The 23,919-nt window shown below is 39.0% G+C and overlaps 1 protein-coding gene across 11 annotated transcripts in view; it reads right to left on the bottom strand.

Annotated features, from left to right (window-relative positions):
- The window catches only part of LOC149319325 (inositol polyphosphate-4-phosphatase type I A), a 134,665-nt gene that overhangs the window by 6,313 nt on the left and 104,433 nt on the right, over positions 1-23,919 (bottom strand). For 6 of the 11 annotated variants that reach the window (XM_089511474.1, XM_089511479.1, XM_089511476.1 and 3 more), the window contains 7 exons: positions 20,633-20,805; positions 18,824-18,947; positions 15,658-15,784; positions 14,601-14,741; positions 10,544-10,641; positions 9,578-9,690; positions 8,394-8,548 (listed from right to left, as the gene is read on the bottom strand). In XM_089511474.1, coding sequence (XP_089367600.1) covers positions 8,394-8,548; positions 9,578-9,690; positions 10,544-10,641; positions 14,601-14,741; positions 15,658-15,784; positions 18,824-18,947; positions 20,633-20,805 — 931 coding nt within the window. Of the gene's footprint in view, positions 1-2,760; positions 3,435-8,393; positions 8,549-9,577; positions 9,691-10,543; positions 10,642-14,600; positions 14,742-15,657; positions 15,785-18,823; positions 18,948-20,632; positions 20,806-23,919 lie in introns of those variants that run through there. The other 5 variants (XM_089511470.1, XM_089511477.1, XM_089511478.1 and 2 more) reach the window with 1 other exon arrangement.

Here is a 23,919-nt window from a genome sequence, read left to right as displayed (position 1 = left end):
TAGAATCATTTATTCCATGAGCAGCGTAAGGCAAGATCCAGACACACAAGCTCTTTCTAAAAGTTCTGTTGATTTTATAAAGCAGATAATTATGTCTCTCATATTGAAATCAATATGATTTACATTCCCTTTGCCTTTTAAGTACTCATGCTTTTACAGGACTGGACCTAACTGGCATTCTATAATATACATTTTTATATACTTTAATTTCATGGGTTATTTTATTTTATTAAGTTATTTTATTGTCCTTCCTCCAGAACATTGTACTTTCACTGTGAAGTATTTATTGTACCTGCAGGGAGTACAATTTATAGCATTGATGTCACTTTTAAACACATTAAATTACAAAGATATTCTAAGCAAACTATTTAAATTTGTGAGAATAAATAATAATAAATTTTGATTTAACATTCTTATAGTGGAAAGTTGTGTGTTTATTTTTCAGATTTAGTGAATTCAGTTTACCACATATATACATATGTAGGATGAGTACTGAAAATCATTCGAGGCAATGCTAATTATTTCTGGACTCAATGTACACACAAAACTGGGCATTTATTATCATTTGGTACAGCATCCAAAGAAGTGGGTTTATATCCACAGGCACTCGTGCGAAAATAAGAACGAGTCTTAAAGGTGCTGCCCCATTTTGTTTTCTTTTTTTCCTCTCTTCCTTCCCTTCCTTTTTACAGTACAAGAGACTAACATGGCTACTTCTTTGGAAACTACCACAAACTCCTGCATATGTAGAGCAGCTTCCACTGGACTAAATCAAGGTTGAAATCATTTGGCTCTTCAGATGTTGATATTCTACAATTTCCAGCAGCTCCAGTCAGCATCATTAAAGATGTGACATCCTAATAGCTGCATTTTAAGAACATCTGAAGAGCCACATGATTTCCACTGTTGGCAAATGTGATTAAGGCCATTAAAGCAGACCCACTGAAATTGGTGGGACTTTACCAGGTTTCTTTAGTTTAGGACTAAAACTGGACTTAGCCCAGAACCTCCAACACTGCAAAAGAAAAGGACAGATTTGCCAAGACTTTCAACAAATCTAAAAAATAAGCAAGTCCACAGTGGCAAATGGTGGCTCAGTGTCAGTGGGACAGTGCATGCACTCTGGATTTTAATCTATATGGCAAAGGAGCTATCCAAGGTAGTGAAATTACTGGGTCTGTCACATTGGTTAGATCTTTTAAAGGACTATGGATTCGCTGACACTGGAGCTACCTGCTGCTAACAGTCATGTCTCCATTACTAATTTTGGAAACATTACGTTCCCTTGCCTGGTTGTTGGAAGAAGATTTTCACTTGGTGCAATTACTGGGAAAACTAGCTCCTTACAAACCTAGCATTATTTCCTTATTATATGATCATAGTCATCCTGCAAACTATATGAGATCCAGAGCCCTGAATTTTATTTATTCTTGTTTGAGAGGCAAAGCTCAATGCATGCAGTTGAAATTTCCAATAGATGGTTAGATGAAGTGTTGCTGATGCAAGACACTTTGAGTCTTGTTTAGGCAAAGATATCTAATAAATTGAAATACAATTGGCTCTTCGGATCTGCAGGCTTTGAATCCGTGAATGCAGTCTTTCACAGACTGTCACACCCCATATTATTAAATAGTGACTTGAATGCAGGCATATTGTTCACCTTGCCACCATTTAATAATATGGTGTGCAATTATTTACATTTTTTTCACATCTGCAGGAATCCCGGAACCGAACCCCTACTATGTTTGTGGGAGGAAATCTTGCATTATATTGCAGTAAATTTTTCACAGGATCTGTTGTTAACATTAAGTAATGTTAATATTACTTGAGTCTTGTGGTTCCTGCCTCTGCAAAGGTAGATGACACACTTTTCTGGTACCATCTGCAGGAATGTTTCATGGGGGCAGGCAACTTCCCACACCAGTGTCTTTGCCATCCACGGCAGAAGAGATGTTGGCATGATAATCAAATAACTTCTTGCTACAAATATTGCTGGGCCAGACAACACTCTGGCAACATAAATATCATTCCATAAACACCAGCAGTCAAGGATGCATCCTTCTCTTATATCAACAGTCAAAATTAATGTGATCCAATACATTACATATGAGTGGGATATAGTCCAACCAAACATGGCATTTAGAAATCTCATCTAAGACTTGTTACTACTTTTAAATGCCAAATTATTTTCACTAAATATAGCTACAAAATCATAAAAGCTGTTTCAGTGCTGATATGTGCACATTTGAGGGAAGAAATTTAACAATATAGAAAGTGTGTGATAATTCTTGGTTGCCCATTGATATTTTAGTATAATTTTCTGGGTACACTCTCTTGTGTATATAGGCATCTATCAAATATTTTAAGATTTAAAGTTTAACACTGAGCTGAAAGAATTAGTGCATCTTTTTATGGCAATATTATAACATATACTATAAAAATATTTTTCCAAAGAAGATGTAAATGAAATTACAGGTGATTAGTAAGCTATGCTTTCTACATACTCTTCCTTTTTTTTGATATAATAAAAAGTAGGGCTATAAATATACTGAAAGTATAATGCATGCAGCATACTGCTATCCAAGTTAATTATTTTTAAAATTGGCATAATACGTTGCAGCGAATCTAATTATGAGAAAGGAACATATATGTGGTTCTAAGCACTAATCATAATAATAATTTAGATGATAATCTTGAAAATCAAAGTAGAAAGATGTATGAGTATATTTGTTTAGATAACTATGTTATAAACCCCACCTTTTTTGTTCTTGTATCACATTAATATGAAAGGCAAGACTGACACACTTTTAAGAATATACAAAAAAGATACAAATTCTTTTTAGACAGAGTTCCTTTTTCTGGAATACATGAAGCATGTGAAATAAAACTGTATGTAATTAGAGAGAGAGAGAGAGAGAGAGAGAGAATTTGGATGCCTGAAAAATATTTGGTAAGAGAAATTAATCTTCAACTCGGCTAAAGTACCGAGGTAACAGGCCGCTGTCAGACTATGTTACAAGCACTGAAAGCGTAACAACAGTTAAAGCGTTCCATACAATTCCTTTTCATAAAATAATTTGATGTGTATTTACAAGTTTAGTACAATAGAAACACAAAAATTGTAAGGCATAATAATAATAATTCTTGGCAGACAATGCTATGAGACATTCCTTTTGATAAATAGGTACCAGGTGGCAATAAATAATTCTGGCACTTCATTGGATTTTTGCTTTTTGCTTTTTAAAACTTATCTTCACTTGCAACGTAATCTGGCCACCAGGTAAGCAATGCTCAGAAACAGCCACACAACCAGTAAATTGGGGCTTAGAGCTAGTAAAGGAATAGAGTAGAGAAGACTGGGATCTAGCCTGAAATCCCGGATGGGCACCAGGCCACACAAGTTCTTCTGGGTGACTACCTCCCGTGTTCCAATACTGTGAAAAGGAAGAAGTTTGGGGAGAAAGGAAAATAACAGAAAGAAACACAGACATGCAGTGGATGTACCAAAAGAGAAGGAACCAACAAACCCAGGTGGCAAAATAAAGCAAAATCAAACCAAGAAGAGGGAAAGAAAAATTTGGAAGAAGCCGTAACAAAAAGTAGAATATGACAAGTAAAAGAACAGGAGGTGTGCCAAGTTTTAAAAAGAATAGTAATAATAATAATAATAATAAAAGGCACATTTATAGAATAAAGGAGAGAGAAAGAGAATAAAAAGAGAAAATAAGAAAGAATACTGTAGTCTACTGAAAATAAATACATGTAGATTGAACAAAAATGGTTTTCCATGTTCATTTTCTCATTTGGCCAAGCAATGTTCCATGCTGCTCTGCCATGCTTCCACATGCTGCAAAGAAATAGAGCTCTGAAAAGCAAAACTGAACATGAATAACCATTATAGCATTTGACCCTTTCAAGAATTCTTCAATGCAAGGTGTACTGAATTAACCTAGCTATTAACTGCATAATAACTTTTTAAAAATACATAGACCAAAAGTAGGTTAGTAATAAAAATATTTTACATTTTTAAAGCCCATAATGAATAGGGTAAATTCTCCTCTTACCCAGCCAAAAATCCCATCCATTAAGAATGAATGGTTAGCTTAAAGGGTTTTAAAAACAATGCAGTATTATTATTCCTAAGTCCCTCCCTGGTCCTGTCTAAATGAATCTGACTTTTTCCCAGTCTCATTTTCAATTTTCAAGATCCCAAAGGAATTTTAACAGTCTGAAGTGAGAAGGAAAGGCCCAACAAGAGTAGGGTTTTTTTTTTGTTGTTGTTGCTAACTGCTCTCAAGTTGTCCTCGGCTCATGGAGACCCTGTGGATGAGACATCTCCAGTTCTATCTGTCCTTAGCAGCTCGCCTTAATTCCTGCAGATTCAGACCCGTGGCCTCCTTTATTGAATCTAACCATCTGGCATGTGGTCTACCTCTTCTTCTGCTGCCTTCTACCTTTCCTAGCATCATTGTATTTTCTCATGCCTTCTCATGAAGTGGACAACAACAGCTTCAGTTTTCCTGGCTTCCAAGGAGAGTTGGACCTTGATCCGTTTTAGATCCTATTTGTTTTTCTTGTTGGCTGTCCACAGTGTCCTCAGTTTCTTTAACACCTATTTTCAAACGAGTTAATTTTCTTTCTCCACTGCCCAGCTCTCACATCCATAGATGTTGATGGGGAATAGAATGGCTCACTTTAGGGTTCAGAGTTATATCTATACACTTTAGGATTGTGTCATGGCTACTTTTCCCAATACTAATATTCTTTTAATTTTAAAGAGCAGCCTTACAGCTTGATTACTTATGAATTTTACAAACAAAATCACATCCAGAATTTAGGAAAGAAAGGAGCACTGGGTCTTTTTATAGAAATGGACATCCATCAGGAATCTTCACTCTTTGTCATCATTCCTACCCCAGGCACCTAAGGTCTCTTAAACCCTGTGTAGTATTTTCAGGGGATGCAAAACTCTGCTATGGTAAGGAGGAAATTTGTTTTGACAGCCCATTTCAGGTGACTAGAGGTAGATCCAAAATTTTGTTAACAGTGGCCCAGAACAGACCGGCCAAAACAAATGGCTTCTGGCTGCTTTGAGAACATGGCATTTAGATGATGCATGCCCCCAAAGCTGCTCAGATGCCATGCTCCGGTCCTTTGGGCTGGTGCAAAAAGGGGCTGGGATAATCTGGCTGCTGGTGGCACAGGTTTAAACTGAGCCAAGCACTCACCATGGTCCTAGCCTACTTGCAGCCAGAGTGGCCTTGAGCCACTCCTTCCCACCCATTTGTTCCAGGCCATAGTTAACAAAACTTGCAAGGCAGTGCCAAACTACAGGATATATTTGGAATCGACTTTGTGACACTGACATAAAAATAACAAAATTCCCTAACTCTTTGATGCTCATCACCATCACTTTCATGATGTTTTATTCTAGTCTAGAGCAAAGCAAAATTACAAGGTCCTTCTCTTCCAGACTGGAATTACTGTATATACTCATGTATAAGTCTAGAAATTTTAGTCAAAAAAATTACCCTAAAACTCTAAGTCGACTTATCCACAGATCAATATAAGTACTGTATGTTAACTCTTATAAAAGTAACCAACCCAGATAAAAGCCAACAGTGCAATCTGTCTTGGAAGCACTGACCCCTTTATATTCTCTCATCCATCAAGCCTTTAGTGGGAGGATAAACAGTTTTGCCAATTGGAATTTTGTAAGTTCTTTGGTATTGTTTTCCTTTGTTTCATTATTTTGGTCCTCTGTTATATGCCCTTACATTTTACCCTCGACTTATCCACAGGTCATAACAAAATTAATAATTTAGGCCCCAAAAGCTGCCCTTGACTTATACATGAGATTGACTTATAGTCAAGTATATACGGTAGGCTAAAAATACTAGATGAAGGTCCAAAACACATTGCAGAAATAATCCAGTTTGAGACTGCTTTAATTGCCCAGGCTCAGTGCTAGGGTATCCTGGGAACTGCAGTTTATTGAGGCACCAGAGCTCTCTGACAGAGAAGACTAAGGCGGGATACAGACGGGCAGGGGAAGACGTCTTGGAGGTGTATTCTGCTGAATACGGAGCCTCCAGACCGCCCGCCCCGGGGGTGTGACTCAGGTGATGGGGCTTCCACATGGGGGGCAGTGAAGATGCCTCACCTGGGGCCGGTTCTGACCCGCAGTTTCCAAACCGCCACCTCGGAGGACGCTGCAAAGAGAGAGGCAGCTTCTGCACGGGCGGCCAAAAACAGGGCTTTTTTTTTTCTTTTGCCGGCTGGCGGATGCGCAGCTGCGCAGCTGCGGCGCTCAGCGGCGGCGGCAGAAAGCTTATGTGCACATTTAAAGCACCCAAGCCCCTTTAAAACTTTTTCCCCCGCCCTGCCCAAGAACAATAGTGGTCTCCTGCCAGCTGGTGATCAGCTGGTGTTGGGATCCTTGCCCGCTTGCACGTTGGTAGTGTCACCAGCATCATGGATGCCTCCTCTCCTTTGGTCCCCACGCTCTTGCTGAATCTGCAATGCACAGCTACAGCTGTCGCCGCTGCCACCGCTGTCCCCCTGCCATCCCCCATCACCTCCCTTGTACATATGTAAATATTTAAAGTTTTAGAGGTTTTTTATTGTTAGGTGAAAATGGCACAGGAATGTGTGTAGGGGTTCACTTTAAATTCCAAACTTTCCCCAATTCTAGCAGCACATGCGTACATGTTGCTCTAGGGTTAGGGTTAGGGTTAGGGTTAGGAGTATTAAAATAGAGTGCAGCTGTGCTGCAGCTTCCACATCTGCATGGCATCTGACACTCTAATTAGAGCCTCGGTGCAAACTGCGCATGTTCCAGGACCCCGACTCATTATGCGACGCAGCTGACTCGGAGCTTTTAAATGGGCAACTTAAATTAGTGGCGTAACAATTCTGGCGTACCGGTGCAGCAGCTTATAGACAGAGCTGCGCAGCATACAGAAAAGAAGCGGGGAAAAGCAGCACCTTTTTAATGCCGCTTCTTCCCGCTTGGGGCGTGCGGGCGGTGTGTTCATGGCGGCATTCAGGTAAGGGCTGTCTGAAGGCTCTACCTTCATGACATCATGAACGCACCCCTTTTTGCCCGTCTGTATCCCGCCTAAATGTCTCACAAAACTATAGTTCCCAGAATTCCCTAGCATTGAGACAGGACAGTTAAAGCAGTCTCAAACTGGATTATTTCTGTAGTGTATTTTGGACCAAACTCAACTAGATTTTAACACTGCGATTTACCTTTGATTAGACTGTATACACTTTCAGAATTGTGGCAATTATTACTAGATGAAATATTAAAATGAATGGCTATTCATTTGGTTGTTTTTTTTATGTCTTCACATTTAGAAGTAAGATGTTCTTAAACAGGGAGCTGGTTTACTACTACATCAGCTGCATTTTAGGGTGATTCTACTTTACAGAATTTTGTTTCAGACAGAAAAACCTATGGAATATTCAAAAGCTTGCAACATTTGTGGAAATAAAGAGATTAGATAGACCATTGAAGATTTAGAAAGGGTCAAATAGCAAAAAACATACAGAAAGGATAAGAGAATTGAACATTTGTGTGAATTTGAAGAGAAGACACACAGTACAGTACATTCAGCAAGAGCGAATGTCGAAAACAGGACTCAACAGTAGTGTTAAACTACACCAATAAAGGTTAAAACTAAGTTTCTTATCCTTTCTTTTTCAGTATGTCAAATAAGAGCTTTCCAGCAGTGCTTGAAACAATGTATTGAAAAACACTAAATAGATTTTGTATTTCATTTAAAAAAAGCATTAAATTTAGCAATCATGTCTGCTGTTTCAGAAAACAGCTTTAACTGACATTTATACACTGACAGGTTGTGATGGATTTTGATTGCTCTATCATGAAACATTCATAATGACAATTTGCTGAAGAAGCAAACTGTATTGCTTGAAGAGGAAAGCATAGCAAACCAATGCAACCTGCAGATGTGTATCCTTCAGACAGCAAATAATTATACAGATCACATCTAGGGACAATGAGAAAATAGCAAGCAAGGCAATGTCACAATTAACAAAGCTTTCAAACTGGTAGAGCAGCAAAACTGCATACTCTTTGATTCTTTTCTTTATGCCACAGTCATAAATCCTTATAAGAGTTTAAAACAAAACAAAATATTTTCTTCTCTAGAAGAGCTTTTTAAAAAATACACAGTTTTATTACACAAAAAATGATACTATATATAAAAAATTAATTAAGTCAGGCAGCTGTAGTCCATGTGGTTATTCTTCCTTGATAGTTATATTTGTTATATAACTATCCCCATCAAAGATGGAGAGAACCATCCATCTGCAGTTTACATGGCTCCGGGATTCGAAACGTGGCCACTGAGCAGATTCATCCTTACCTCCTCATGCATTCCAGGGCCTGTGTGAAGACTTGTGGAGCCATTCCATGTTCATGCTGCAATATTAGACACTGCTCCAGAGTCACTGACATGGCAGTTCTGTCCTTGGCACTTTTACAGCTTGTAAACCGGACCCCATTTAGTCTGCGGCAAATCTAGAGGAGAATACAGGTGATCAGTTCCATTTTAATGCAAGGAAGCAGTGGCTGGTGGCTTCCCTGTCACTGAAGTGGATTAAAACCTGGAACTGATTTGCGATACCAATGACAATGGAAGCCACACTTGGACTGAATACAGCCACTCCAGAAGTATTAAGAGAATGACTCTACAAACAATAGAGATGAGATGCCAGTGGAGTTATAATCAGGCTTGAAATAATTAACAAGTTATTGAAACGTCTAGGAATGATAGCCCACAACTACTCTGTTCACTTGAGGTGTTTCTCTGCTCTTAAACTCTACCCTCACTGTATGCTACTAAAGGAATTCACAGCAGGACCTCATCCTGACAACAAGCTATGGCTATGTGCTCTTAAAGAAGGAAAGAAATGGCAAAGTTGGTTCTTCTCAAGAAACCTAGTGCTAGCAAGGCTACAAACTCTCTCATCCTCCAAGTAAGCAATTCCTTCTTGTCCTACAACTTTTTTGGAAACCACGCCTTCCTCCATGGTCAAGGCCAAGAACTAGTCAGAGCAGCAGTAATGCTAGCAACTCATGATGGCTGTTACACCGTCAATGCACACTGTGAGACACCAACAAGCTGCCACTACAGCAAAGGTACTGATACCAGCAGCAACAAATGTTCTCACTTCATCCAAGGTTGTCTTATAGCCAAACCTGTCAAAAGAGGCAAAACAGATTACCTTGGCATTGCTGCTTTTCTCTAAAGGAGGAAATTAGCACTGCCATGGCAGTGTAGTTTCATCATTCCTATCTATTTTTCTCCAAAAACAGACCCTGAAGAAAGCATAGTTGCAGCTCCCATAGCACTAATGTGTGTCCCTCGCCTAGGAAATGCAACACAGCACTATGACAGCAGAAGTGCAGGCAAGTTCAATTTTCTGATTTGCTGCTTGCCCACATGAGATACTTCATACAAGAGACATGTCTTGGCAGTGTGAAGACCTGCACAGCTGACATAAATTCATCAAAATGTTGTTCAAATGAAGAAATGATCATAAATACCTCAGCAGCTTGCCAAAGAATATCAACATTCTTATTTTTCCTTGCATGTACATTCTGTCCAAGGAATCGCAAAAGTTCAGGGAGGCACGTTTGACTACGAGATCGAGGTAGACCTAAGGAAGCAAGAATGAGCAATAGCATTGTGTCTGAGAAAAACAACATTTAAGGTTTAGAAACATCAGCCTTTACACACACACACACACACACTCACTCACTCTACAGGTAGTTACATCTCTTTGCATAATTATATTAACCATTACTTCAAGTTCCCCCAGCCCCCCCCCCCAAGTTTGAAAGTGTAACTGCATCTTGATATGATTTGAATCCTACATCAGTCACACACACACACACAAATTCTGACTTTGAGAACAAAAAGAGGGCATGGGTAAATGGTACTACACATTTCCCATACCAATGGTTTCCTCATCTCTCCTGCAGTCCACCAAGCCAGCCAGGAGAAAAGTGTTTTGGGAGACAGGCTGAGCAGAGGTAAGCAGCTGTGAAGGTGGGCTGGTTTTAAATTTAAAATTCAACCCTGACCACAGTCTCACCATTTTATCCTTGACTTGCAACAGACTTGAGTTAAGCACACACCACATGCACCTTGCACTTCAATATGCTGACAGTTCTTTAACTAAACCAAATGAGTAGGTTATGAAAATTCAGAAGTACCCCCTCCCCTTTTTGATATTCATTCACATACACTGAAGTCTTGTCTACAATATCGTGTGTGTGGCCACACAGGCATGTTTAAAATCAGCATGCTAAGTTATAACTCTTCTATGCACAGCATGTGGAAGTTTTTAAAAATTATTATTTCATCAGCTCCTGCTGAATATACTTCCTGAAATCAAAAGAAAATCTCAGTGCACTTGGATGGAACCTTTCATCATTATAACAAATTTCACTGTATACACAGAAGTTATTATTCAGTTTCAATGTTGGATATGAATATTTAAAACTTACAGTCTTCAGGTAAAACTTCTTTGAACTGCTCAAAGTAAGAATTCAGCCGTACTAAGCTTTCCATGTTAATCATTTCTTGTAATGAGGTGTCTCCAAATCTTTAAAAAACAAAAGGGATATGTTAAGAAAGGAGTATATCACTGCAAAGTTCTAACACTTTCCAAACACGGAAAGCTAGGAGAGCACCTTCAAGCTCCATTTTTAAATTCATGCTAAATCTGATAAGATTGTAGTATTCTCCTTAACATACCACAGGCAGCTGTTTTAAATGGTTGCTTTTATTTTGAGATTGTATTCTGTGTTTAGACTGGACTGGATGCAGACTTTGCTGATGCTTACAGCAAACCCACAAAAATCAATGGAGTTTTAATCATGACTAACTTATCGCACAGATTTCAAAGGATCATAGAATCATAGAATCGTAGAGTTGGAAGAGACCACTAGGGCCATCCAGTCCAACCCCCTGCCATGCAGGAAATCCAAATCAAAGCATCCCTGACAGATGGCCATCCAGCCTCTGTTTAAAGACCTCCAAGGAAGGAGACTCTATCACCTTCCGAGGAAGTGCATTCCACTGTCGAACAGCCCTTACTGTCAGGAAGTTCCTCCTAATGTTCAGGTGGAATCTCTTTTCCTGTAGCTTGCATCCATTGTTCCGGGTCCTGTTCTCTGGAGCAGCAGAAAACAAGCTTGCTCCCTCCTCAATATGACATCCTTTCAAATATTTAAACAGGGCTATCATATCACCTCTTAACCTTCTTTTCTCCAGGCTAAACATCCCCAGCTCCCTAAATCGTTCCTCATAGGGCAAGGTTTCCAGACCCTTCACCATTTTTGTCGCCCTCCTTTGGACACGCTCTAGTTTCTCAATGTCCTTTCTGAATTGTGGCGCCCAGAACTGGACACAATATTCTAGGTGGGGCCTGACCAAAGCAGAATACAGTGGCACTATTACTTCTTTTGATCTAAACACTATACTTCTATTGATGCAGCCTAAAATAGCATTGGCCTTTTTAGCTGCCGCATCACACTGTTGACTCATGTTCAACTTGTGGTCTACTTGGACTCCTAGATCCCTTTCACACGTAGTTTCATTCAGCCAGGTGTCACCCATCCTATATCTGTGCATTTTATTTTTCCGCCCTAAGTGCAATACCTTACATTTCTCCGTGTTGAATTTCATTTTGTTAGCTTTGGCCCAGCTTTCTAGTCTATTCAGGTCATTTTGAATCTTGATCCTGTCCTCTGGGGTATTAGCTATTCCCCCTAATTTGGTGTCATCTGCAAATTTGTTAAGTATGCTCCCAATTCTGTCATCCAGGTCATTGATAAAGATGTTGAATAGCACTGGGCCCAGGACAGAGCCCTGTGGGACCCCACTGGTCACTTCTCTCCAGGATGAAAAGGAGCCATTGTTGAGCACCCTTTGGGTTCGGCCGGTCAACCAATTACAGATCCATTTAACAGTTCCTTTGTCTAGCCCACATTTTACAAGCTTGTTTGCAAGAATGTCATGGGAAACCTTGTCAAAGACCTTACTGAAATCAAGATATACTATATCCACAGCATTCCCTTCATCTACCAAGCTGGTAATTTTATCAAAGAAAGAGATTAGGTTTGTCTGGCATGACTTGTTTCTCTGAAACCCATGTTGACTTTTTGTGATTATGGCATTGCCTTCTAGATGTTCACAGACTCTCTGTTTAATGATCTGCTCCAGAATCTTTCCTAGAACTGATGTCAGACTAACTGGACGATAATTGTTGGGATCCTCTTTTTTCCCTTTTTTGAAGATGGGGACAATGTTTGCCCTTCGCCAGTCTGCTGGGATCTCTCCTGTTCTCCAGGAGTTTTCAAATATGATTGCCAATGGCTCCGATATTACTTTTGCCAGTTCTTTTAATACCCTTGGATGGAGTTCATCTGGTCCCGGAGACTTAAATTCATTTAGATTAACAAGGTGTTCCTCTACTATCTCTTTACTTATTCTGTGCTGAAATTCCCCTATTCTGTCCTCTGCTCCATTATCCTCAGGTTGAGCACCCTTTGCCTTTTCTGAGAAGACTGAGGCAAAGAAGGTGTTGAGTAATTCTGCCTTTTCTCTATCTCCTGTTAGCATTTTGCCATCTTCTCCACGCAGTGGCCCTACCGTTTCCTTCTTCTTCCTCTTGCTGCGGACATATCCAAAAAAGCCCTTTTTATTGTTCTTAACCTCTCTAGCAAGCCTGAGTTCATTCTGCGCTTTAGCTTTTCTGACTTTACCCCTACACATGCCTGCTATTTCTTTGAATTCCTTTTCCGTGATTTCCCCCTTTTTCCATTTCTTATACATGTTCCGTTTCAAACTTAGCTCGGTTGAAAGTTCCTTAGTCATCCATCCTGGTTTCTTGAGACACCTCCCGTTTTTTTTTCTCACTGGAACTGTTTGAAATTGTGCCTTCAGTATCTCCCTTTTGAGAAAGTCCCATCCGTCCTGAACTCCTTTATCTTTTAGTATTTCTGACCATGGAATCTCCCTCAATACTTCTCTAAGTTTACTGAAATCCGCTCTCCTAAAGTCTAGGATGCGTGTCTGACTCTGCCTGGCTTCTCCTTTCCACTGTATTACAAACTCCAGGAGAACATGGTCACTTCCACCTAATGATCCCACCACTTGCACCCCATTAACCAAGTCATCCTTGTTGGTTAGGATCAGATCTAAAATAGCTGACCCCCTTGTTGCCTCTTCCACCTTTTGGACCATGAAATTGTCTTCCAGGCAAGTGAGGAATTTGCTAGACCTTAAGGATTTTGCTGAGTTTGACTTCCAGCAAATATCAGGATAGTTGAAGTCGCCCATCACTACTACATCTCTCTTTTCTGACTGTGTGGTCATCTGTTCTAGAAAGATATCATCCAATTCCTCAGTCTGACTTGGGGGTCTGTAGTAGACTCCCACCTCTCTTAGCAGAACTAAGCCTAGATCCAGCCTACTATATATTATTTTACATATGGCACGTTATGTTGGCATTATCCTTAAATGTGGCTCGGAATACTTAAATATAAATAAAATAAAAACAGTTGAAACATTTGTTCACATCTATGAAGGGTGACGGATTCTCAACAATGAGGCATATAAAGACTTTCTATATGGCACCTTGTGGGCCATGAAAGCAAGACCAGATGCACTGTACAGGCCTAATGCATGCCCCTGTTTGAGGTTGATCAAGTCACCTCAAAAAATGCACATAATAAATACTGTACAATATTTATTTCAGCAATATAATATGAATATTTTGATGTAACTGCAGCTCCAAGGATAGTTTGTATACTACATAATAGCTGTAGTAGAGTGATGAAAAATAAAAACATAAGAAATTGAAATAATACAATACTCAGCTATCTGTATCCATGGATTCTGCATCCATAGATTCCACCATCCACAGCTGAAAATGTTCTGAAACAACAACAACAAAACCCAAACAAACCTTGATTTTGTTGTTGTTGTTTTATTATAAAGGACACCATTTCACCATACCATTATATATAATGGGACTTCAGCATCCACAGACTTTGGTATCCATGGGTGCTACTGGAACCAAATCCCAGCAGATACCAAGGACCCACCGCTTATATAGTCAATCCTTCCAGCAGGAACTTGGTATCACCCTATCAATTCCTGAGCCATCATTTGTACAGTTGGAAGTACACTGGTGCCTCGGGATACGAAATGATCGGGTTACGAAATTTCCGGGATACGAAAAAGTTGGATTGGCAAAAACTGTTTCGGGTTACGAAATATTTTTCGGGTTACGAAATTCATTTCGGCGCGAAATTCAAATGCTGCAAAGTGCAGCTATAGGCTTTCCAGTGCTAATGGATTATTTTTCGGGTTACGAAATTTTCGGGTTACGAAAGGAATGGCGGAACGAATTAATTTCGTAACCCGAGGCACCAGTGTAGTTAACTTGATTTTACATGTCAATCAATATATTTCTAGGAGGAAGACAGAACAATTTATCTATCTTCAATTAAACATAAAACATCTGAAAAAATTAGAATACACATGTATATGTACTTCTCTGCTAAGGTTTGTTGTTCATTGATTCCGACATTGAAGAGAACAGGCTGAACTCGTAGTAACATGCCACTCTGAATCTCACGAGGCAGTGCATCAAACAAGGTGCTTGGTAAGGGAATTCGCACATTAAATCCATCACTGTTTTAAATCAGAAAAGCGGAATATTGAACAAGGAAGACAAATCAGAACGTCTTTTTTAAAAAATTTAAGAAACATTCTTTAAAAGTATGATGCTAAAAATACAAGAACAGCAAACTTCATAATTAACCATTTGCTGTCCTTTTATGACATCTCATAATTATTGCCTGAGGAAGCTGCTTTATTCTGCCTACTGGTATGCAGGGGTTCTGTGTTTAGGGGATTAACCACCACAAATTTATTGTCGCTCAAGTTCCACAATCCCTTTCCCCATGTTTATATTCTACTTGGACTGGTCATTCCAAAGGCCTAATATTTTCCACATTCAGGGAATGAAGAGACAGGAAATGTACCATTATTACAGAATTCTGAGTGAACAGAAAAACTGATGATAATGGCAACATTTCCTCCCAGTATGCAAACATAAAATAAAATTGTATTCCGTAGATGATGTTGCCACCTTATTTTCTAATGGCTAGCCCAGAAGGCAATGTACTAAATTTCTGTATGCAAAACATTTCTCTTCATAATAATTATGAAGATGGCCAATTTGTTTTCCACACTGTATATATTATTTTGTATATACAAGCAAACATATCTGACTAAACAATATTCCTCAAAAATCACTTTTGAGCTGGTAATACCTATATAGCATCTAAAGTTTCAGATGCAGAATCTAATATTCTAAGAAATAAAGGAACTTGGATTTTGAGCCATTTTCCTAGCCTTTTCTTCCTAGCTAAAACAACCAAGTTAATGGCTTAGCATCTATTAAAAACAGCTTCAGAAATGTTTCTGTATAGTACAGGACCATGTTTGCCCAAGTTCCTGCTTTTGCACATGTCATTCAAATCCCATATTTTTCAGGATTTGCTTTTAAACTTCTCTCTCCCTGTTCTTCTCCCGTTCTTTTTACCGATTTCCTGTGATGACTGGGAGCATGTCAGCAGATGCATTCGACGTGGCCTGAGTTACTTTAAATGTTACATTCCTCAAGTCCATTATCCCCAAACTCATATCCTCTAGCATTGCCAGCTCTTCACCTAAAGGAAGCAAATGTAAATAGGATTATAAAAAAGTATGGTATTTCTCTCTTTCTCTCTATCAAAACCTAGTGTCAAAGAACAATAGCCATACTGTAGGGGGTAGGGTGCTGCTACCATTTCGCAACCTCTTCTGGGTCTGGCGGAGCTGCTGGCTGAGCAGGAAAGGGAGGCAACTAGCCAGTAGCCCCACCAGACCCAGAAGGTAGCCCCTTCCCACCAGTGGCCACAGCTGATGGATGGCAGAAGCACCCTGGCTGGAAGAGAAGGAAGTCTTGGGGTATTTCTGAATAGGACACATACTTATTTCTCCTTTTCTTGTTGCATTTCTAAAGTCAGCTCTGGGTTTTACTATACAGTAGCTATCTGTTTTGTTATTAATTTTTAAATTAATAGTATAACTGATTAGTTTTGGCTATGTTTTGTTTTAATTTATGATGTAAGCCACCTTGAGTCCCACACTGAAAGAACGGCAAGATAATAAATAAATAAATAAATAAATAAATAAATAAATAAATAAATAAAGTGTAAGAAGATAGCCATGAGAGCAGTCTCTTTAACAACAGCCAAGATCACCAAGTGTCTTATGGGAAATATGGTGATTTTGTTAAAGGGATTTCTCCCCTTGGACAGCTAGTAAGCCTCTTCTCTTCACCTGCTATTTCAGAGAAGGCAATCATGAAGCCCTCCTTATGCTGCTGGATTGCAATCCCTAAAATCCTCACCACTGGTTATGCCGCTAGGGCTGCTGAGACTTGCAGTCCTCTCATGTTTTGTTTCTTTGATTCAGTGAATTTCACCAGTTGGGTTGCTGGTACAATTAAGGAAAAATAACATCCTCAAATAAGTTATTATCATATCCGATTGGTGCTCTGTGCCCACCATCCTGACTCAAAGCACGAGAAGCATCCAAACACTGATACCCTGCCTATTTGTCTTCCTACCTGCCTCTGCCAAATGCTGTTGCTTGCCTTTGCTCTTCTCTGATGCAGTTCAACAGTTAACAACTTTTAATAACTGTTTTTGTTATTTTGAAAAACAGGAAACTTTCCAAGTTCCTAGCACAAAAATGTTGAAGTCATCTGTCTGAAAATTTGGCTGGATTAATGCTATCTTTAGAGTCTACCAAATGTCTATATTTCATGTCATTGTGTAAAAAAACAAGAAAATTAAATATGATGGGTTGCCAATGCAAGTGAATGGGGGAGTATAGGCACTGGGCAACCTGGAATTCTAAATCTCAGTTAATAATCAATCTCCAGATAATCTCCTTGGATCATCCAACAAAACATTCAACATAAATTGGGGAGTTGAGTATATATTTTTACAGGTGGGGAGTTGAGTATATATTTTTCAGAATGACAGCTAGAAGACTTCTTTTTCCTGGGACAACTGTTGAAGATGAATTGTACTTAATTTTCAGACTTCTGTGAACACCATCACAAGAAACATGGCCAAGCATTAAGTCCAGTGATGAGTTTAGGAAATACAGCTTTCCAAAATACAGACCACAGCCAATGACCAACCATGAACCAGGGCTTGACTCAGAAGACAGTAAAATTTCTTGAATATGGATCAAAGAAGAGAATTTAAGGAGAAGACACTATGAAGCATGCATATTTTAGAAGTCTTGGTACAAAGATAGATAGTCTACCATAAAGTGTGTTGAGATACCAGATTGGATTGGGTCTTGATTGATCTGGACTGATTGATCAGACCCAAGTCTGAATTCCAAAAGGGGAGCCAAACCGAATTCAGAATTTAAAATATTATATTTTTTCCAAATTATATTTGGCATTTGAAATTTGGAGCTCAGAAAGACTTTTAGCAAAATAAATCATGTCATTCTCCTCCTAGTCATTGTTGCTTAGCTGTAACATTAATTTATTTCAAATGCATTTGCTTTTTTATGCCTTTTATGTTATTGGGCACTTAACAAATAGATTTTAAGGCAATTGTGTAGAATAACACTGAAGTTTTTTAACACCCCCACATCCCTCTTTTATATTCCTAGAGGTGTTTCTAATGCAACTGGCAAAATTCACTCAAGAGTTTTCCCTGTAATTTGTTTCAAAATTTCCAAAATTGCTGCAATCCTGAAAGACCCTCCAATCTTTTTTTAAATGGATATGAGGGCGGTCGAAAGAATAATCGATTTTCCAAATTACCTTCATTACATGCAAAGGTTTATGAGTGTGCCCAAATGCTTTTTTAACTTTTCCAAAACTAATATAAAAATAAAAGTGGAGCACTAGGCAGACATTTTGAAAAATCTCTGCATTTCAGAATTGGTTTGTTAAGGAGCAAATGCTGTTCTACTGATGTCTCAGAAACACACAGTATGCATAGTGCTCACTGCAGAATTTTTGGATTTGAATTAATTATACTAACATAAAAACATTTCCTTCTGCTTTTAGTTACACTCAGGCTGCACCCATACTGCAGAAGTAATCCAGTTTGACACCAATAACTACTATGGCTCAATGCTATGGAATTCTGGGAACTGTAATTTATTGTGGTACCAAAGCGCTCTGACAGAGAAGGCTAAATGCCTCACACAACTACAATTCCCAGAATCTCATAGCACTGAGCAATGGAAGAGCTCTAGTGGTGCAGTGGTTAAATGCCTGTACTGCAGCCACTCACTCACAAACCATAAGGTTGTGGGTTCAATACCAGCCAGGGGCTCACGCTCAACTCAGGCTTGCATCCTTCCAAGGTCACTAAAATGAGTACCCAGCTTGTTGGGAGCAATTAGCTTACACATTGTAAACAGCTTAGGGAGTGCTTAAATGCACTGATAAGCTGTATAGAAATGTATTTGCTATTGCTACATGGTGCCAAACTGGACTATTTCTGCAGTGTGGACAGCCCCCATATCATATCCTGTTGCATATATAAAATATAACTTTGTTCCATGGTTCTGTTCTGTTCTTTGTGTTATTGAATAGCAATGCATGTAACCTACCAATACACTGGACTGAATTCAGTAAGTAATAAATGTTATTGCAATGCTTGCTCCATTCAGTGGTTTTTTACCGTAAGTGCTCAAAAGGCTTTCAAACTGTGCCAGCAGGCCAATGGTGTAAAGCTGCCTCAGGAATCCATTATCATGCAGACAGTTCCTCAGCTTGATAATAAATCCACAGATAAGGGCTGTAAGCTGCACAAGAGAATACAGAAATGATGTAATTGAAAATGTTTGTTCAGACCTTCCAAAGTCTTTATGCTAATACATCAGACTGCTTACAGAAGAGCAATTCTTGGCTCTACTAACCATTGATGTTTTGTTGTAAGCTACATGCAGAATACTATGGGTGATACCACTTTTCCCCCCTGTGTATTCACATTGCTGTGTTCTCTTTGTACCAGCAGATGTGACACAGTTGTAGAGGGCCCCATACAACTTTACAATTGCCATTTCACTTTTCGGAGGCCAATATTTTATTTATTTCCTGAATTTATATTACATTTTTTAAACCTAATGGGTTTCCATAGGGACTCCTCCCATTGCCTCCAAATACAAACAACCAACATCAAAGACAATAAATACTTAAAAACAAAGCAGAACTAAAAATAAATATGAACATCAAATAAAACTCTTGGCAAGCAAGGAAAAGCCTGTGGTAAAATATTATTTGAAAAGACATTCAGGACCAGGTGAGCTGTACAGGGAAGGCAACATTTATTTAAATGAAAAGCTGCTAGAGATGAAAAATAGTGTGCCTCTTGGTTACACTTAAGTGACTGGCTGTGAAACAATGGCTTGTATATTCCTTTCTCCTCTCTTGCCAGTGTTCATCACTCAAAAGGCTGTACATTGGAATGTCATCATTCAAAAGACCCTATGCCAAGTCAATATCTACCTGACCTTCACCCAAATCTCTGAGGGTCTCTGAGGGCCTGAGCAAATGGCTCAGTCCCTGGAAGAACATAGCAACAGGCAGATGTTTACACACATCCTTCTGAACTCAGAGGCTGCAATGGGGGCCTTCGTGACAGACGCAACAGTGGTGGCAGGTACAGGGTACACAGTGCTCTCCAGTCTGTCAGCTGTTGCAGCGGAGTTTTCTGGAAACTCTGTGATAAATAGCCAGTCTTTTTGGACTAGATTAAGGCCTCCTTCAGCCAAGATCAGACTGGGAGTGCCAGATCGGCATCCAGACTAGTTGATCCCAGCCCAGAGCTAATGACTTGTGCCATCCAGCCAGGCTGGGGGGGGGGGGGATACAAGCCCTTTGGCCCATGCATACAGGTCCTGAGACCTAAATCATAAAAGTTTCAAAAGTTTGCACTAGCACTTTTTATATTATGCTTGGAAGTGGACCAAACACAATGGTGAGATGTGTTCTGTACATCCAGTGCCTATCAATAAGGTAGTTTGAGCATACTGCATGACACAGAGGTTATCAAAGGCAGCCCCACATGATTCATCATTACAGTTGTGACATATTCCATGTATGTGAATTCACTATGGGTTATAGTCTGAACTTGAAAGGCATTATCTAAGGTGCTCAATTTATTTGGGGAATATGGTTCAGCCCCCTGGAGAGTTCCTTTAAATATCAAGGCCAAAACCTGGTGGAGACTCACCACCTCATTGACATGGTCACCAGCTTCTGCTGCATTAGAATAATCCAAATGGAATGCTACTCTAGAGCATGAATAAATGTGACAATGCTCTTCAAGTGAAAGAGAGTTTGCAGCTCCCAAACCAACCAAAGTTGGTGAAATGCATTTTACATTAGGCAGTCAACAATGTGTAAACATTCTCAGTTTTCAAAGTTAATATTTCATAGCAACACCCATATCCAAAGTCTAATGAATAAACTCTACTTTTTTGCTTACAGTTTGACAAAAGACAACATCCCTCCGGTACTGAAGGCTCAAACAAAGAGCTATTGTAGGGGCGCTATCCTGCATCAAGAGAAAGACCATAGCTTTCTTTGCTTTGTCACTCATCATGGCCACACAGTCTGTGAGTGTTGTCAGCAGAGGGTAAAGCGCTTCACTCCATTCACCTATAATTTCAAAAAGGAAAAAGATAGCATGACTATAAATGCTTGTCCTTTGTTAATCGGTCAGCTTGTAATTTAAATTAGAGGCTGCTACAGATGGAAGGTGAGAGCCAGTGTGGCATAGTGGTTTGAGCATTGAACTATTACTCTGGAGACCAGGGTTTGAATCTTGGCTTGGCCACGGAAACTCATTGGGTGACCTTTGGCACACTCTCTCATTCTCAGAAGAATAAGATTTATTGTGTTACAAGAAAAACAACCAGTTTACACAGATATAAGAGCAGCTGAGAACAAATCTCAGCTTCAGAGGATGAGAATGGAAAAGCCCCTCTGAAAAAACATACTAAGAAAACCCCATGGTAGGTTAGTCTTAGGATTGCCCTAAGTCAGAAAAATTTGGAGGCACACAACAACAAACAGATCAAAGGTAACATGCCTCTTAGTTACAGTTACGTGACTGGCTGTGAATCAGTGGCTTGTATATACCCCTTTCCTTTCTCTTGTCTATGCAGCATTATGGTTATATGGATGATAAGCATGGCTAATATTAACATAAGTTAATTTTAAAAGGCACTTTGAAACAATGATCTGAAACAGATTTGCAAGCTGTGCTTAAAGCTACCCTAAGTTAATATTAGCCATGGTTAATATTGGTGGAGATGTAATGCTACATCACAGTTAATACTTTGCACAGATTTGCACGGAAGAGGGAGAAAGGAGTTTCAGCTTGTTCCTATCTCTTCCCAATAGGCAAGACTATTACATCTGCACTGGGTGAAGGTAGAAAGCTAGTAACACTGTCAAGAGGTACATTTTATGTCAAATGTTTATTTCTTCTGGACAGCAACTTTCTGTCACTATAATGACTTTCCCTTATAAATTAATTTAACACAAGCACCAAAGAAATATATTCTGAAGTACACATGAGGATCCAGAATGCTAATCTAGAAAAACTCGTATTAATTTTCAAAGAAAAACAAACCACAATATTTCATTTGTGAGAAGGAGACAAATACAATAAGCAAAAAGGACTGGCCATGTCAGTCAGTGAATTTTGGAACTGTAGTAAAAAACAAAACAAAAACACTTTTCCAACATCTGGTTCTGTCCTTTACCATTCCTATTCTGCTTATGTTTATTTTATTTTATTTTTTATTTTATTTTATTTATCTCAACATTTCCATTCTGTTTCAGTCACATTGACTGCACTGGTCACAAGCATACACTTTACCTTTGGGAGTAGCAAACCCAGGGTGTGTCTAGAGAGCAGAGTTGGAAAAGACCATAGATTTGACAGATCTCCAGATCTTGGGGGTTACTCTTTAACCCTTCAGCTAACTAGAAATTGTGTCCAGTGACATATATGCTCTATGTGCAAAGTAGGATGTGTGATTTACTTTACAAGCTGTATAAAGTCAACTTTCTGAGTGTGTCCACACCGCACAATTATAGGACGTTGATACCACGTTAACTACCATGTTTCCGTCCTATGGAATCACAAGATTTGGTGAGCTCTGTTGCACTACACTAACATACAGCAGAGAATTCTAAATGTCTCACCAAACTACAAATCCCAGAATTCCACAGTATGGGGCCATGGTAGTTAAAGTGGTATCAAAGTCCTATAACTCTGTAGTGTGGATAATATACCCTTTAACAAGAGGAACGTCCTAAGTGGGATACACTGCAACATTTCTTCCAGGATATCAAACCATTAAGCAGGACATCTCTAATTATTCATAGCAGAAAAGGTCATACCATGTTTGCCTGGAATGACAATAGTTTTGATTTTTAAAAATGTAAAGCAAATACTATTCTCAGCTCCTTGAGACTTAGATTCAGACTTAGTGCAATTATGGAAAGTTTATTTTCATAAATAAAGCTCAAAATAAGCAATTGGTTTCTGTGTCCCATTTTGTAGATAATCAAAATAAAATTAAATTCATGGAAATCATTTGGCTATGTTCTTCAGTACACAGATTCCTCTCACAAGAAGAAGGTTGTTCTTTGTGATTCATTTTCCAAAACAAACTAGTACTCTAAACAAGATGTCTATCTGTACAATTAAAAATAAAGATTGTTCTTTGAAAAATTTGTCCCAAAGGCCTTTTCATAAGCCAAGCCATTTAAAAAATGCCAGAGAATAATTTTTTCAGGCACTGCTATTTCTGGCATACAGAAATCCATAATAGTTTATTTACAATAGCCTAGATAAATTGACAGCACTCCAAATAATTATAATAAGTATTTATGTTGCTAAAACAAATGGAAACTTAAAAAAACCCATAATACACACAATTACAAATCAACATTGTTTTGCTTTTCAAAAATGACCAAGAAAAATACAATGTTTTCCCATTCCCACAGAAATGTACAGAATGACTTATATCTCAGCTGGGACAAAGACCGAATTTCCTCTAAGAAATGGTGCAAGCATGTGTGAATGAGGACACAGGTCCATGTCTCCTCTGAATTATAAAGTTTGGAAGGGACATACTCTTAGCCTTGCCTACTTTTCATGATTGCTGTAAAAAGGAGGGAACATAAAGCAATCATTACCAAATGCTTTATATACAGAAAATCCCCATAGAAATACTAATAGTGATAAATAAATACAACGATGATCATATTTAGGCAGAGGTGACTGCTGGCTGAGATGATGACTCTGCTCCAGGTTTTAGTACAAACTAGACTCAGCAACTTGTTGAGTTTTTACAATCGAATTTAAAAACTGGAGTTGATTCACCACTACCTTGCTGATAGGGAACCCATCAGCTGCCACTGAATTACAGTAAACTTACTGAAAAGAATGGGACTTGCTAGTCGTAAAAAATTAGGTCTGGCTGATTTAAATGGGTGTACTTTAAGCAGGGCTCATATTAGATTTTCCAGTAAAAATACTATCAGTCTATTAGCACAGTAAGTAGTTTTAGTTCTTGATCTCCAGACTGTTTGCTGTAAATTAAATCAGGTCAGATTCAGATGGGTGGTTGGCAGTGGCCACATAAAAGCTTCTTGGATGGCACCTGCCACCAAGTAGAGAGGCATTTATCTATAGCCTCTGACCATAAGGCCTACGGTAATTCAATGTTACCAGCACTGTATAACCACCCAGGA

This window comes from Sceloporus occidentalis, unplaced genomic scaffold (genome assembly GCF_023333645.1).
Source record: "Sceloporus occidentalis isolate IW3139 unplaced genomic scaffold, rSceOcc1.0.p SCAF_2, whole genome shotgun sequence".
In the NCBI taxonomy this organism is placed as follows: domain Eukaryota; kingdom Metazoa; phylum Chordata; class Lepidosauria; order Squamata; family Phrynosomatidae; genus Sceloporus; species Sceloporus occidentalis.
This window is presented reverse-complemented; position numbering and strand designations above follow the sequence as displayed.